Source organism: Macadamia integrifolia, chromosome 2, assembly GCF_013358625.1.
Source record: "Macadamia integrifolia cultivar HAES 741 chromosome 2, SCU_Mint_v3, whole genome shotgun sequence".
NCBI classification, from domain to species: Eukaryota; Viridiplantae; Streptophyta; class Magnoliopsida; order Proteales; family Proteaceae; genus Macadamia; species Macadamia integrifolia.
In genome coordinates, this window is record NC_056558.1 from 33566813 (window position 1) to 33582033 (window position 15221).

Genomic DNA, 15221 nt, shown 5'->3' on the forward strand with positions numbered 1-15221 from the left:
GGGGTGGTGGTGTGGAGGAAGAGGATGCCTTATGGCACAAGGTGAAGACAAGAGAGTCAAACTCATGACCTCCTGAGAGACTACACTCTACCGACAAGGCACCAACCAAATGAACAGACAGTTGTCTTCACAAGTGGGAATTAAATAAATGAATTTGATTCTCAAATTCGGCAAGCTGCCTATCCAGACTGTCCAATGTCACACTGCCTATCCAACAGTCAGAATCACCACATCATTTTGCCATAAGACCGAATAAAGTGGGTGATACGATCCTAGGATTTGGAGACCCTATTTGGGTCTCTATGGGCCCACCCAAGAGGCTCAAAATAATGTGGTCAATGGCAATTTCATAATATATGGAACGTTCCAGGCCCTTAAAATAAAGTAACCAACTAGGGGACAAATCAGGAATTAATTTCAAACGAAAGAAGATAATTATGGGAATTGATATAGAGAAGGGATAAAACAGAATAAGAAGTTAATAATCAGGGGGCTGTAGATAATATAGGAAAGAAGGGCCTTAAATGTAAATAAGATGGCTTAACTTCTTCACGATTCTAACATGAGAGTCCAAGTTCTCCATGTGGACTCCGATCAAAATGAAATTTCAGGCTTATGATCCTAAGCCACTGACCTCTGATTCCCAACCAACCATATCCCAAATCAGCAACCAGGCATGAATTAGAAGTTCACTGAAATCAGACCTGGCAGAATCTATCGGACCAGGTTTGAGTTCAGGTCAAGATTTCTCAACAGGAGGGTTTGTAGGGGATAGGAATCTAGAATTTTAGTCACCCAAGGGCAATGATCTAAACCCCAAAATTTCAGGCCAAGCCACTCGTTGCCCAACAGAGTAAGAGTTGGGTTTAACAAGGATGGTTGCGACAGTACTATAAGAAGAGTAATAATAAAGGAAGAAGGGAAACAGAACTGAGAGTGAAGAGTAAGAGACAGGAGAACACGCACAGCCCCACAGCCATAAGAGGTAAATCAAACTCAAAACTTTATTCAATCATCAATGCTATCCAACGATGGACTACATGCATCTATTTAAAGGTTTGTAAGCAAAAACCTGAACTTAAAGGAAAGTTCTATAGGACTGTTGTACGACCAACTATGATGTATGGGGCGGAATGTTAAGCAGTAAAGAAGTGTCATATAGAGAAACTATGATGTAGATAAGTCACTTGGGCTTATTTTATTGTAAATAAACCTTGGGTTGTGTTATATATGTGTTGGGCCTTTGATCCCATGGGTTTTCTTTGAAATGAGCCACTTTAATGGGCCTAAAATATGGGTAGAAGGTAGAAAAACGGGATTTATATTCAGTGCTTTTATTTAAGTTGTTTTAATTCAATAAAGGCCCATGGGGCCTATCGAGTGTAATGTCCTATATGGACTATTAGTTAGTCAGTCCTACTTCATGTTGGAGTTAGAAGTCTAGTCCTGGTTCTATTTGAAGTCCTAGTTGTAGTAGGAGTGTCTAGTGCTATTTGGAAACTAGCTCCTCGTCAAGGTATGATTGTAATTTTGTCCTCTTTAAATAGAGGAGCCTATGCACTGATATTTCAGAGATTTGAATAAAGAAGATTTGCAAGCAATTGCTTAGAGCAGCCCGGATAGTTGTGGGTGAGAAGCCCAGGCCGAGATAGCCACCTCCTCTCCCACTTCCCTTGTCTCTTCTTTACTTTAATCACTTTATTTCCTTTCTATTTTCTGTTTACTATTATTAGAAGTTCAGACCTGTTAAAGCATTCAAAATCAGAATTGGCCAGCCAAAGAGTTCTTGTTCTTGAAGCCAATAGACCCTCATTGCTGCCCAAGTCTGAGATCTGATATGTAAATCCTTTGGAGGACTGGTTCTATACTCTACGAAGATCAATCGATCCTCTCTTGGAGGTTATCTAAAGAAGACAAGTTGTTGTTCCTGCAGAATTCTTCACATTTTCTCTCCTAGGTCTAAAAATCAAGAAAGCGCATAACTCCATAACCAGCCACAAAAAACTCTTCATATTTTGGGGTTTTTGTACCCTTGGTGGGCCCCAAAATCGATCAAATTTTTTCTCACTCCAGCTCTATAGCAGGTCTTTCTCTCTCCTATCGGGTTGGGTTTTGGGCTGATTTTGCTCCTGTATGGGTATTGTATCCATGGGGGTTTATTTGGTGGTCTTATTTCTTTGTTTCCTAGTCCTATTAGTATTGTTTGGGGTTATAAACTGCTGGGGTAGTTTCTTGTAATCTACTCCTGCATTAAGCTATGTGTAACAGAGATGAGGTAGCTACGATGGATGTGAGGCAAAACGTATTAGAGCTGATTTGGGAGTTCCCCCAATTAATGGAAAGTTCCGAGAAAGTTGTTTGAGGTGATATGGTCATGTTTAAAGGAGGCCTGGGACGACTTAGTAAAGAGGAGTGATCTAATTAAGATTGAAGGAGCTAAAAGATCTAGGATCAGGCCTAAAATGACCACAGGAGAAGTCGTCAGGAATGACATACATAGTCTGGGTCTTGTCCTAAGTATGACCTCAAAAAGAGCCTATTGAAGGGCAAGGATCCATGTTGCCGACCCCGCATTGAAATAGAGTTTGAATCACACTCCGTGATGCATCTCCTACGACTATCAAAGGATTGAAAGAAAAAGAAAATTACAATAAAAAAATAATTTCTTCCCCAACATGAAACTAAATCAGTGGGCCACCAAGACAAGCTTATCTACACCGGATCGTGAAGTGGCAATTTTCACTACAAATATTATACATATGTTTTATTAGCCCAGGATGCATATTTTATGCCCATCCCAAACTCAACCCAACCTAGGGCCATTCCTAATCTACCCAAGGCCCATAGCTAATAGCAAAACTAAACACAAAACAATGGGGTTGCAACTTTTTTTTCTTAATGATAGGTAGGGTTACACTGAACAACAGTACAATCAATTTGATTTTCTTGGAGGGATCCTGATTAGGGTTAGGTCGTTAGTGACCCGACCTTACATTACTTAGATCTTGATATAATGGTAGTTCTTGTTTTTAGAATCTTTCTAGAACCTTCAACTGCATTATACCCTCTTGGGTAAGGGTAAAACCGTAAAAGGTTTCTATCATCTAGGAGATTTAAGGTAAAAGCCAATATGACAATATCAGACCTTACCTCCCCATTTGTAGCCCTACCCTAAAAACTTAGTACTTTACAAAAAAAAAAAACTTATTACCTTACATCCCCCCCCCCAAAAAAAAATAAAATAAAATAAATAAAATAAAGAAAGTTAGTATTTACAATTACACACACCCCCAACCTTTAGGAATATTTTCATTGTTCTCCTGCCAGTCTGCCACATCTTCTTTGCAGTCAAGACTTCAAATCAAGCTTGGTTGCTCTATATCCCACTGACAACTAGCGGAATGACAACAGCTTGTAGAACACCAAAATCATTCCATAAATTATGTAGTTTGGTATAAACCAAGAAGCTTCAGAAAATTTGCGATTCAAACAACTATAATCTAGATAAAAAGAAAAGCAACTGCTCACAAGAAGTTCTGAAGACAAATGAAAAAACCCATATTGAAACAAATTAACAAATGCATTTTTAACAGTTTTCAGATCACCTTTCCCCTCCTCCCAAAAAGGATTGTGTAAAGTGACTTGAATGCTTCATCTGTCTTCTTCCTTGATAACTTGTACGCCACTGGAAAAAATACAAAGAAGCAAAATGCAGAAATGTGACAAACTGAAGAACAAATCTCTACTACTCTATTAATCCACACAGCTATAAGCCTATAATGCTAAAAATAATTAACAAATAACTCAGGAATAATTAAGTGAATTCCCCATCATTCTAAGCAACCACATAAGCATACCAAATTGAACAACCTAACAAAGGAAACATTTTAATAGAGTTGTAGTAACTGAATAATTGAAAATTTTACTCTTTTTTATTAATTTATTTAGGGTTATCTTGTAATTTTTATTTTATTGTGTTTCATTTTGGGATAGCTACATATGAATAAGTTAGTAGCGACCTTGTTTGAGTTAGTTTCCTAGTTGTTAGAAACAGGTCCGATTTGGGTCTTTTGTCTAGTAGGATATTTTAGAATTTTTATTAATTTATATTTTGGGATCATTTGTAATTTTTAATCAGGAGTTTCAGTTAGAGTTAGATACATAGGACTTCGAGTTTCCTAATTGCTTTAATTTCCCTATAGAATTAGTTTCCTAGGTGAGAGTTGGTTTTTATTTTTACAATTCTTTTATTTTTCTTGAAATATGCTTGTAATCTCCATCGTGGGAGGAGATTGAAATGAATGAAATTGTGAGTGTTTGGTTTGAAAGCCAATGGTGGCTTGTGCAATTCCCCCCTCCCCCTTCTTCTTCCCTATGATTGTGAGTGCTTGGTTTGAAGGACAAGGCGACGCAGGCACTTGGATATGACGCCATGACAACCATGGAAAAAACAGTTCCAGATGTCAAAAAGCACAAAATATGGAATGAAGTTACGCCATCATGCATAACTAACAACAGAAAAGGAAGACCAGTAGTTATTTTCCAAACCAATATTCTATGACCCAAGCTGTCAACAAAAGTGGTAACAGAATTAGGAAAGCAAACAAAAATAAGTTTACTAGTAAATTGAAACACCGAGGTAAGATGAAAATATAAATTTCTTGGTCATTCTTTATCAAGAAAACTGCAATAGCAAATAAAGTACAAAAAATTTGACCATACCATTCGGTATTTCCTTGAGTGGAGTACCATGGCCCTGCAATTTATAAGGTCAAACAATGAATGAAATCAGTTATGAGGCACAACAAAGCGAAGTAAAAACGTCAGAAAAATAAAGAACACCATACCTTTTCAATGTGAAAATCCTTTGCTGGATCTCTTTCAATAAAAGCCACCAACCTCTCAACCGACTTGCGCTCCCGCACAGGTCGATCAAGAAAGAAGGCGGTGGGATTATTTGTTTCTTTCACATTTTTTTCATCCACTTTGTTTTTCTTAGCCACCTCCTTCCCCCCAACATTCGACCCCTTACCACGCTTATTGTATCGCTTTTCTCCTTTACTCTCCTTGTCTTTCACTGTTTCGTCCTTATTATCTTCAGCATTCTCAATGTTTTCTTTGCTCTCCTTATCTTCCTTCTCTCGAGTCTCAATGCTTTCTTTGCTCTCCTTCTCTTCAGCAGTCGCAACGTTTTCCTTGCTCTCCTTCTCTTCCATCACATCAGTTTCTTCCTCCATTTTGACATCTTCCAGTTCTGGTTCTTCTCTTTCTTTTCCCTGTTTGCTATCTTCTTCCTTCAACTTATGGTCTTCCTCCTTTCCCACATCCTCATTCTTCTCATTTTCTTTACTATCTTCTTCCATTTCCTTAACTCCAGTGTTATCCTCCTCTTTCTTTACGGTTACAGCTTCCTCCTCCTTTACAGTTTCAGCTTCACCAGTACCCACCAGGCGCCCAGAATCCTCAAGCGGGCAAGTTCCATTCGCAGTACCCGTAACAACTTTGGTCTCCGTATCCGCTTCTGCCATTGCTAACCCGCAGTGTCAAGCAGCAAAAGCTCCAGACCACCAATTCACTTCGTGTTCTTGTTTAATTTTACAGTTGTATGATCGGCAATTGAAATGGTAACCTACAACCAGCTGTATAAATAGCATCTTCGAGTTAAAACCCGGACAACAAAAACTGAGGAAGAGGGTAGAGCACTAGAGCAATTAGTAAATATTCTACGAGTGCTAAGAGTTCTGGAACGAAATTTCCGCATCAAAATCACTTTTTGATGAAGAAGATGATGTAAATTTCACATCAATAGCATCTAGAAGCAAAAATAGAAAATGCTAGCTTTAAAGAAACAAGTGAATTCAACAGCATCAGAGAATTCATGTCGTAGCATAGAACAACACAATTATTTTACTATAAGGCAAAAGGATACGAATTAAACACTAAATTTAGTAATAGCTACCGTAACCCTAAGCGAAGGCAACCAACTTCAGCCGCGAGAGCACCAGTTGTGAAGATTACTACGAAGAAAACCAGAAAGGAAAATAACTGATTGAGAAACCATACATTAAACAAGTGAAACTTACTTGGGATTCAAGGCACGAAATGGTTCAAAATAATTTGATTTTCGCGGGATTCCTCCTTCTTCTTCTTCTTCTTCTTCTTCTTCTTCCTCCTCTTCTATTTCCTTTTCCCTCCTCAGTCCTCTTAACTCCTCAACCTGAACCGGGAGAGGAGAGGTTTGTTTAGCTTCTAATTTTGCGGACTTTAAATCCGGATTTTAAAAGCAGTTAAATTGCCATGTCGGATGAGCGAGACACGAAGGAAATTCCGACACCAGAATGAACTGCGTGTCTTAGCTTTGCGTCGGACGGTTCAGATGTTCCCACGTCAGATCCCAGCCAAAATCCACCATGTTTCTTTTATAAAATATTTTTCATTTTTTTAAAGGAAATATTTGTATTTTCTTTCTAAACAAACATCAAAAATGATATTTTTGGGGGAAAAATCTATTTCACTTCGAAGGAAAATATCTATGTTTCTTTTACAACCAAACAGAGCATATAATTAGGGAAAATGTTGTACACACGTGTAGTGGTACACCCATTCTTACACTCTTTCTCCTTGATATTTTGACATTTTGTGGTATTCTCTCTCTATCCTTCTTGACCATATAGATCCCCCTTGTATATGAATTGTTGTTCTCGATGTTGGGTGGATTTTTCAGAATTTATTTTTGAAATTTGAAGGGCTTTCATGTAATTTCAAGATTTTGAAGATCTGAGTTGCAGGGGGTCTTTAAGCACTGAAATATATGGAGGCAGGGTCTTGATTATGATAAAGAGGAGTAAAGGGATGTGAAATGGATGGTCTAGATTCGACCACGTAGGGTTGATGCCCATCCAAAGGCTGCTGAGATTTTGCGCTGATGTGGACGAGGTAGATGCTTGTGCGTAGGATTTGATTGGTTAGGTGCATAATCCTTTATGCACTGGCGCTACACCTTATCAAGGTATGTTGTGGTGTTTCGTGCGTGCATAGAAGGTATAAAAAAGATTCTAATCTTAAGGATCTCATGAGATCTGATTAAAGTCATCATGGAGGATTCGGATCCAACAGTCGATAAACCTTTTACTTTGTGAGTGAGAGACAAGCTCCCTTAAAATCCGAAAAAGCAACCAATCAAAGATCGACAACAAAAAGTGCCAGTTGACCACTGACATCATCATGACGTCAACAGTTGACTATCTTATTCAAATCTTGTGGTTGAGATTTACTATCCGTTATTTTAATCGGACGGTCTAGATTAAGAGATTCTCCTTGATGAGATCTACGGCTAGATTTGCACCCCTGTTGCGTGCACCGCCAGTGTAGCTTACGCCACTCCTACGAAGATTCCATTTCAGGCTATCTCATTGCTCCAACTTCAAATGGTCATATCTCCCTCATTTTAACTCGGATTTGGGTGAACCAAGTTACTACTTCTTCATTTTTTCAAGCCCTACACTATGGAGAAAGAAAAAGAGTTTTGAGTGAAAGAAGACTACGATTTTGGCAAGAGAAACTTCCCCCTCTTTGTTGGTCCTTGAATGAACATGAATACTTGATGATAAATATTCTTAGGCCATTAAAGAAGGTAAAAGAGGTGGTTGAGGTGTGTTAATGATACATTAACTCTAAGCGAAGGAGGAAAAAAAGAAAGCAAGGATGTGTTTGCTTTGAAGAGCAAGAAGCCAAGGAGAGAGAAGGTGTAAGCACAAAACTTGTCAGTACAAGTTTTCAGTCATCCCAGACAATTGGTTGTGAGATTCTCTAACCTTTGATTTACATTATATGCATGTATGTATGTTGAGGTTAGTTGGGGATGAATGTATACATGCTAGGTTAGTTGTGGATGAACTGTAAGCATGCTAATTAGTTGTGGATGTATATGCTAGGCAGAGCTTGACTGTAGGGCATTGATATCAGCCCAATTTAATTGTATTCTTTATTGAGTGCTTAGTGGGTGCTAAGCATTGGGAGTGGGTGCTACATATTGTACCGACACTGCAAGTGCCATCTCAGCTTCGGCTTGAGAAAATTGGGTGTGGGTGCTTCCAACTTTGGGTGCAGTCAAAAGTAGTGTATTGAATAGGTATGAAGCCTTTACAGGCACTACTCCAGGGATGTAGGTAAATTTTTGAACCTCGTAAAAATCCTGTGTTATGGGTGCTTGTTTTTTACATTTTATATTGAAGTGCGTGGAATGTGGAATGGGTGTGCATACTTGGAAGTGCCTATGAGAGGCTGAGTGTGCATACGACTGTGTGTAAACAGGGATAGGTATATCAGGTTTTTCTTAACCAAATATCAGACAGGTTTTTAGGGATTAGAATTTGACTCACTGATTCACCCCCTCTCAGTGACTGCTGGATTACAATTATTGGTATCAGAGCCGATACTCAGTGACAGTTTGATCAACAACTAAGTGATCCAAAGGCAGTGGCAGTGATAGTATGGCAAGTGAAGGCTATTCAGGACATGCACCAAGGTTTGATGGATTTGATTTTATCTTGTGGAATAGGAGAATGCAGTCGTACCTAGGACTAGGTTATGATGTTTGGGTATCAGTTTTGATTGGGTACAAGGAACCTGAAGGAGGTCCAGTTAACAATGAAGCTAAGAAGGCTTATTGTTATAATCAAAAGGCTGTGAATGCAATATTCTCAGTATTGGATAAGAGTGTGATGGCTAAGATAATGGATTGTGACTCAGCCAAGGATATCTGGGGAAAACTGAAGAACATTTTATGAAGGAGATGAAAAGATAAGGAAAGCAAAGCTTCAGACCTTCAGAGGCCAGTTTGAAAGTCTACTAATGTAAGAGGGAGAGAATATTGACACCTATATGACCAGGGTAAATGAAGTGGTCAACTCTATTAGGGGTCTGGGAGCCAATCTAGAGGATTCAGTTGTTTGTCAGAAAATCCTAAGATCTTTGTTGCCCAAATATGACTCTACGGTGTCAGCTATTGAAGAGGCAAAAGACCTAGACACTATCACTCTTGATCAAGTGCATGGCACTTTCACAGCTCTTGAAATGAGATGGAAAAAGGGCAAGTCCACTGACAAACAAGCTGCTTTTAAGGTAATGAAAATTTTGAAAATCAAGGAGAAGAAGAAGCAGTCTGTGGAAGATACTGATGAGAGTGAAGATGAGGTTACAGCTCATTTCACCAGAAAGTTGAAAAGGGGAACAGGAAAATATAAGGATAAGTTACCTTTCAAATGCTTCAACTGTGGAAGGGTTGGACATTTTGCAGCCAAGTGTCCTAACCAAGGAAAAAATAGAAAGTGAAAAGAAAATTCATTTCAAGGGAAAGAAGAAGTTCTTCTCAAACAGATACAAGAAAGGCAGGGACAAGAAGAAAAGTTTGATTTCTAAGAAATGCAGTGACACATCTGATGAAGAGTCTGAAGAACCATCTAATGATGAAGATGATGAGGCTATGTTCATGGTCTCAATAGATATGGAAGAAAACAAAGAAGATTCTTCTAGTAAGAAAGATTTTACAGAAGAAGAAGAGGAAGATGAAAAATCACATCTAGAGGCTAAACTCACAGTCGCCCTTAAAAAGCTTAAAAGAGAAAGGAAGAAAGTGAAAAAGGTCACTCAAGACCTTAAGGGGCAAGAACAAATAGTTCTTGAGTTGAGAGATCAAGCCAATAAGTCAAGGAAGACCTTAGATGATATTGAGTATCAACTCTCACAGAAGACCATTGACTACAACACTCTTGAGTTAGAGAAAGTGGCTTTGAAAGCACAACTAGAGGAGCAATATGAGATTCTTACACAATTTGATGATTATGCATATGAGCTAGCCTTATTAAAGGCTAAGGTTGAAGAATATGGGAGGATTGAGATTGAGAGAGAAGACTTAGAAAATGAAGATATGGAAGATGACTCTATTCCAAAAGGGCATCCTAACAGTAAGAAGCTTAATGACATTATCGATGCTCAAAGACCGACTCACATCAAATTTGGGCTTGGATTTGTTGGAGAGTCTTCCAAAAATATCAAGGCAAATGGTAAGGGAACAGTACATAATCTTATCAAAGTCCATGATAGGAATGCTCAAAGAGGAAAGGCACATGCTACTACTGCTGGCAATGTCAAGAGAGCAGTACAAAAAGATAAAGTGCAGACTGGTCCAATTAGAAGAGGAAATCCATCTATATTCCATAAGACTAACCATGCTAGACAACCACAGTTGGCAAGGCCAAGCAGGAGAGCAGAGAGGTATGGATACAGTCAAGGTCCTCAACAGAGACCTAGAGCATTTGACAACTTCAGAGCTCCTTACAGATGGTAGATGGAACCTGTGATGCAGAGGCACACCTTTTAAGGTTATTATTATAAATGCAACACTTTTGGACACAAGACCTCAGATTGCAAGTTCAACATTGATCCAAGGAGTTATGTGGATAAAAATCCTTTTACACCCCTTATGGAGGAAATAACTGAATATTACAGATGCAACAACCTTGGACATATTGTAAGGAATTGTAGAACTGTGTTTCCCCCACAAAGACAGGAGAATAAAGGTAAGCAGAGAGTTTTCAGAAACACAGAAGATGATGAGATGGAGAGACAGTTCTCAAGATAGAAGAAAGCAAAGAAATCTCAATCTGTCAAGAAAGTCTAGTTTTAGAGAGAGAGAGAGAGTAGAAGATGAAGAAGATGCAGCAACATTTGTTATTCAGAGAGCTTTCAAGGCTCAAGGAGACTCTACTCCATGGATTCTTGATAGTGGTTGCTCAAGCCACATGACAGGAGATAAGAAAAGTTTTGAACAATTGCATGACTTTGAAGGTGGATCTGTGAAATTTGGCAACAACAATGGTGTCAGAATTACAGGGAAGGGGTCCATAAGTCTGAACCATGGGAAGGTGAAATCCCTTAATGTCTTATATATTGAAGAGCTCAAACATAATCTTCTCAGCATCAGTAAAATTTGTGACAAAGGGCATGAAGTAACTTTCACTAGTAAATGGTGTGAGATAAGAAGATCAAGCAGTGGAAAGGTTGTAGCTACTGGACAAAGAACTTCAAGGAACTTATATACCTTGACAGAGTTAGAGAAAGATTCTTGCATGGTCAGTATAGATGAGGAGACATGGTTGTGGCACAGAAGACTTGGGCATATTGGTTTCAAAAACCTTGCCAAGATTTCTTCGAAGAAGGCAGTGAGAGATGTTCCTAAGTTGAAGAAGCTCTCCAATCTTATATGTGCATCTTGTCAGAAAGGAAAGCAAACCAAAATCTCCTACATGTCTAAGGAGTATTATTCTAGTTCCCCATTGCAGTTGATTCACACAGACCTATGTGGTTCTATGAGGACACCTAGCACATCAGGAGAGAGATACATCATGTTGTTTGTTGATGATCATTCAAGAATGGTGTGGGTGATGTTCTTGAAACATAAGTCAGAGTCTTTAGAAAGATTTAAGATCTTTAAGAAGCAAGTTGAGAATCAGACAGGGAATAAGATAAAGTGTCTGAGATTTGACAGAGGAAGTGAGTACAGTTGGGATAATTTTGAAGAATCCTGCTATGAGCATGGTATCAGGAAACAAACTTTAGCTCCAAGAACACCCTAACAGAATGGTGTTGCAGAGAGAAAGAATAGAATAGTGCAAGACATGGCTAGAACAATGTTGGTAGAGAATGATATGAGTAAAAAGTTCTAGAAGGAGGCAGTTCTAACCGCACTGTACATCCATAACAGATGTATGTTGAGACCTCATGAAAGCGAGACTCCATATGAAATTTGGTTTGGAAGAAGGGCTACAACAAGACACTTCAAGGTCTTTGGTAGTAAGTGTTACATCAAGAACACAACCCAGGATTTGGGTAAGTTTGATGATAGGGCTGATGAGGGTATATTTTTAGGTTATTCTATTTCAAGTAAGGCCTATAGATGCTACAACAACAGACTTGGAAAAATTGTAGAGAGTGCTGATGTCACAGTTGATGAAAAAAGGGATATTCCTTCAGGCTCAGGAAATGATCTTCTAGAATTTGAAGATCTTGATGATGAGAATGACTTGGTTGATAGTAGATCTAAGAGCAAAGATGAGGTTGATGTTGAATAGGCTGAGGTAGATTTAGATGACCAGAGGAGACACAACAGAGTTGATCAATAGGAAACAGATGAGTTAATCATTGGTGACCCCACTGTAGGTGTTTAGACTAGAAGAATGAAGACCAACACCTACTCTCTTCTTTCGAAGATTGAACAAAAAATTATTGATGAGGCAAGCAATGATGAGATTTGGATGAGGGCCATAAATGAAGAACTTGATCAGATAGAGAGGAATCACACTTGGGATCTAGTCCCTAGGCCAGTTGACAAGAATGTGATTGGTACTAAATGGGTTTTCAGAAACAAACTCAATGAAGATGGTCAAGTGGTGAGGAACAAAGCAAGACTTGTATGCAAGGGATATGCTCAAGTGGAAGGCATTGATTTTGAGGAAACTTTTGCTCCAGTGATAAGACTTGAGGCTATCAGAATGTTCTTGACTTTATCAGTGTATAAGGGGTTCAAGGTCTATCAGATGGATGTCAAATCAGCTCTTCTAAATGGAAACTTGGAAGAGTAGGTTTACATAGAACAACCTGATGGGTTTTAGCTGAGTGAGGACCCCACTCTTGTGTGCAAATTGAAGAAAGAATTGTATGGTTTGAAACAAGCTCCAAGGGCATGGTACTCCAAATTGGACTCTTATTTGTGCAAGTTGGGCTTCAAGAAAAGGCCTAGTGGACAGTAATCTCTACATCATAACTGAAGAAAGCAGTCAGTTTATGGTGGTTGTGTATGTAGATGATATCATCTTTGGGGGTCATAAAGATGAATTGTGCAAAGATTTTGCAATGAATAAACTATCATTCTTTTTGAGTTTGCAGATCAGTCAGAAGAAGGAAGGTATCTTCATATCTCAGTCCAAGTATGTGAGGGAGATGTTGAAGAGATTCACCATAGAGGATTGCAAGCCAGTTAGTACACCTATGATGACTGGGTGTAAGTTGAGCAAGGAAGATGACTCTCCATCAGTTGACCACACCTCGTATAGGTCAATGATTGGTAGCCTATTATATCTGACAGTTAGTAGGCCTGACATCTTATAAGCTGTGTGCATGGTAGCCAGATTCCAAGCAGGACCAAAAGAGACACACATGGCAGCAGTGAAGAGAATTTTCAGATATCTGAAAGGGACTAGTGAGTTTGGGTTATGGTATCCAAAAGTCAATAGCTTTACTTTGTCAGTTTTTTCAGATGCAAATTGGGCCAGATGTGTAAATGACAGGAAGAGCACTAGTGGTGGTGCATTCTATTTGGGGAGTAGCTTGGTGGCATGGCATAGTAAGAAGCAAGAGTCAATCTCTCTTTCAACTGCAGAGGCAGAATACATTGCAGCTACATCTTGTTGTACACAAGTGTTGTGGATGAAGCAGATGTTGAAGGATCTGAGTGTGGAGGTTGAGCAGGCCGTTCCACTATATTGTGACAATACTAATGCTATCAATATCTCCAAGAACCCGGTGATGCATTCTAGAACGAAGCACATTGCTATCCGGTATCATTTCTTAAGAGACAAGGTGATGGAAGGTGAAGTAAGGATGGAGTTTGTTCTCACAGTAAAGCAGGTGGTTTATATCTTCACTAAACCGCTTCCCAAAGATCATTTTGAGTTCCTTAGACATAAGTTGGGAGTGGTGGTTCTTCCAAAGCATTAGTGGCATTGGGAGAGGGGGAGCGAGTTGCTTGATATTGCTATCCCCATATTGGACTCAGGGGGAGTCCATTGGTTCCACCCTTTGTACTTATTGTTAAAGGGGGAGAGAGTTACTTATCGGAGCTTTGGAGTGTATTAGTGATGAGGTGGTTGCCAACAACTCCAAAGGGGGAGATTGTTGTTTTATGGTTGTTCTTGTTGGCAACTTGGCCACGTGGTGATGATGACATGGCCAGTTTGGGTGACGTGGATGAAAATGATGACATGACAGTGTCTAATATCACCGATGAGATAACAGAACTCCTTGGTATGCATGGAATGATTTGATACATCCTTAGTATGTGGTGCAGATTTCTGGGTCAAAACTGGTAAAATTGGCCTATTTATGATCAGAGGAATTTTTAATAGTGAAAATGATATTTTTGGAAGATCATTTCTTCATAAAAAATATAGATTGTAATTTATCTAGTCCAGTGCATCTGATTTTGTCGCATTCCAATACTGTATGAAGAAGTTACGGCATTTGTGGCAGTTGAGGGCAGTTTCGATATTGAAGATGAATTTTTTAAAGGAAGTGTTCTCCTTGTAACAATACGACAAAAATCTAATCTTTCCAACTGTTTTGATTTCATCACGTTCCGATTCAGTATGAGAAAGATACATCATTGGAAAGGTCTAGGAGCATTTTGGTCTTTTTACATGGATGAGTCAAATGATTGAGTCTTCTGAAAAGTCGTAGGGCATCCGGTTACAGTTCCAATGCACTTTATTTCATCTCGATCGGATATCGTATGAAAAAGTTATAAGTGTTTCCATAAAATCGGTTAGAAAATCCAAACCGAAAATCCATCAGTTGCTCTCGGTGTTGGGTGGATTTTTTGGAATTTATTTTTGAAATTTGAAAGGCTTTTATGTAATTTCAAGATTTTGAAGGTCTGAGTTGTAAGGGATTTTTAAGCATTGAAATATATGGAGGCAGGTGCTTAACTGTAATAAAGAGGAGTAAAAGGATGTGAAATGGATGGTCCAGATTCGACCACGTAGGATTGATGCCCATCCAAAGGCTGCTGAGATTTTATGCTGATATGGACGAGATAGATGCTTGCATGTAGGATTTGATTGGTTAGGTGCATAATCCTTGATGCACTGGCACTACACCTTATCAAGGTATGTTGTGGTGTTTCGCGTAGGCATAGAAGGTATAAAAAAGATTCCGATCTTAAGGATCTCATGAGATCTGATTAAAGTCATCATGAAGGATTTGGATCCAACGGTCGATAAGCCTTTTACTTTTGTGAGTGGGAGTCAAGCTCCCTTAAAATCCGGAAAAGCAACCAATCAAAGATCGACAACAAAAAGTGCCAGCTAACCGTTGACATCATTATGACGTCAACAATTGACTATCTTATTCAAATCTTGTGGTTGAGATTTACTATCCGTTATTTT

The 15221-nt window shown here is 38.9% G+C and overlaps 1 protein-coding gene across 4 annotated transcripts in view; it reads right to left on the reverse strand.

Moving 5' to 3' along the window:
• Nucleotides 1–6247, reverse strand: part of LOC122070233 (myb-like protein X) — a 12714-nt gene extending 6467 nt beyond the window's left edge. For all 4 annotated transcript variants that reach the window (XM_042634368.1, XM_042634373.1, XM_042634362.1 and 1 more), the window contains exons 1-4: nucleotides 6084–6247; nucleotides 4848–5639; nucleotides 4723–4756; nucleotides 3606–3685 (exon numbers count right to left, since the gene is read on the reverse strand). In XM_042634368.1, the coding sequence (XP_042490302.1) occupies nucleotides 3606–3685; nucleotides 4723–4756; nucleotides 4848–5528 (795 nt within the window). In that variant the 5' untranslated portion in view covers nucleotides 5529–5639; nucleotides 6084–6247. The remainder of the gene's footprint in view (nucleotides 1–3605; nucleotides 3686–4722; nucleotides 4757–4847; nucleotides 5640–6083) is intronic.
• Between the last annotated feature and the right edge of the window lie 8974 nt (nucleotides 6248–15221).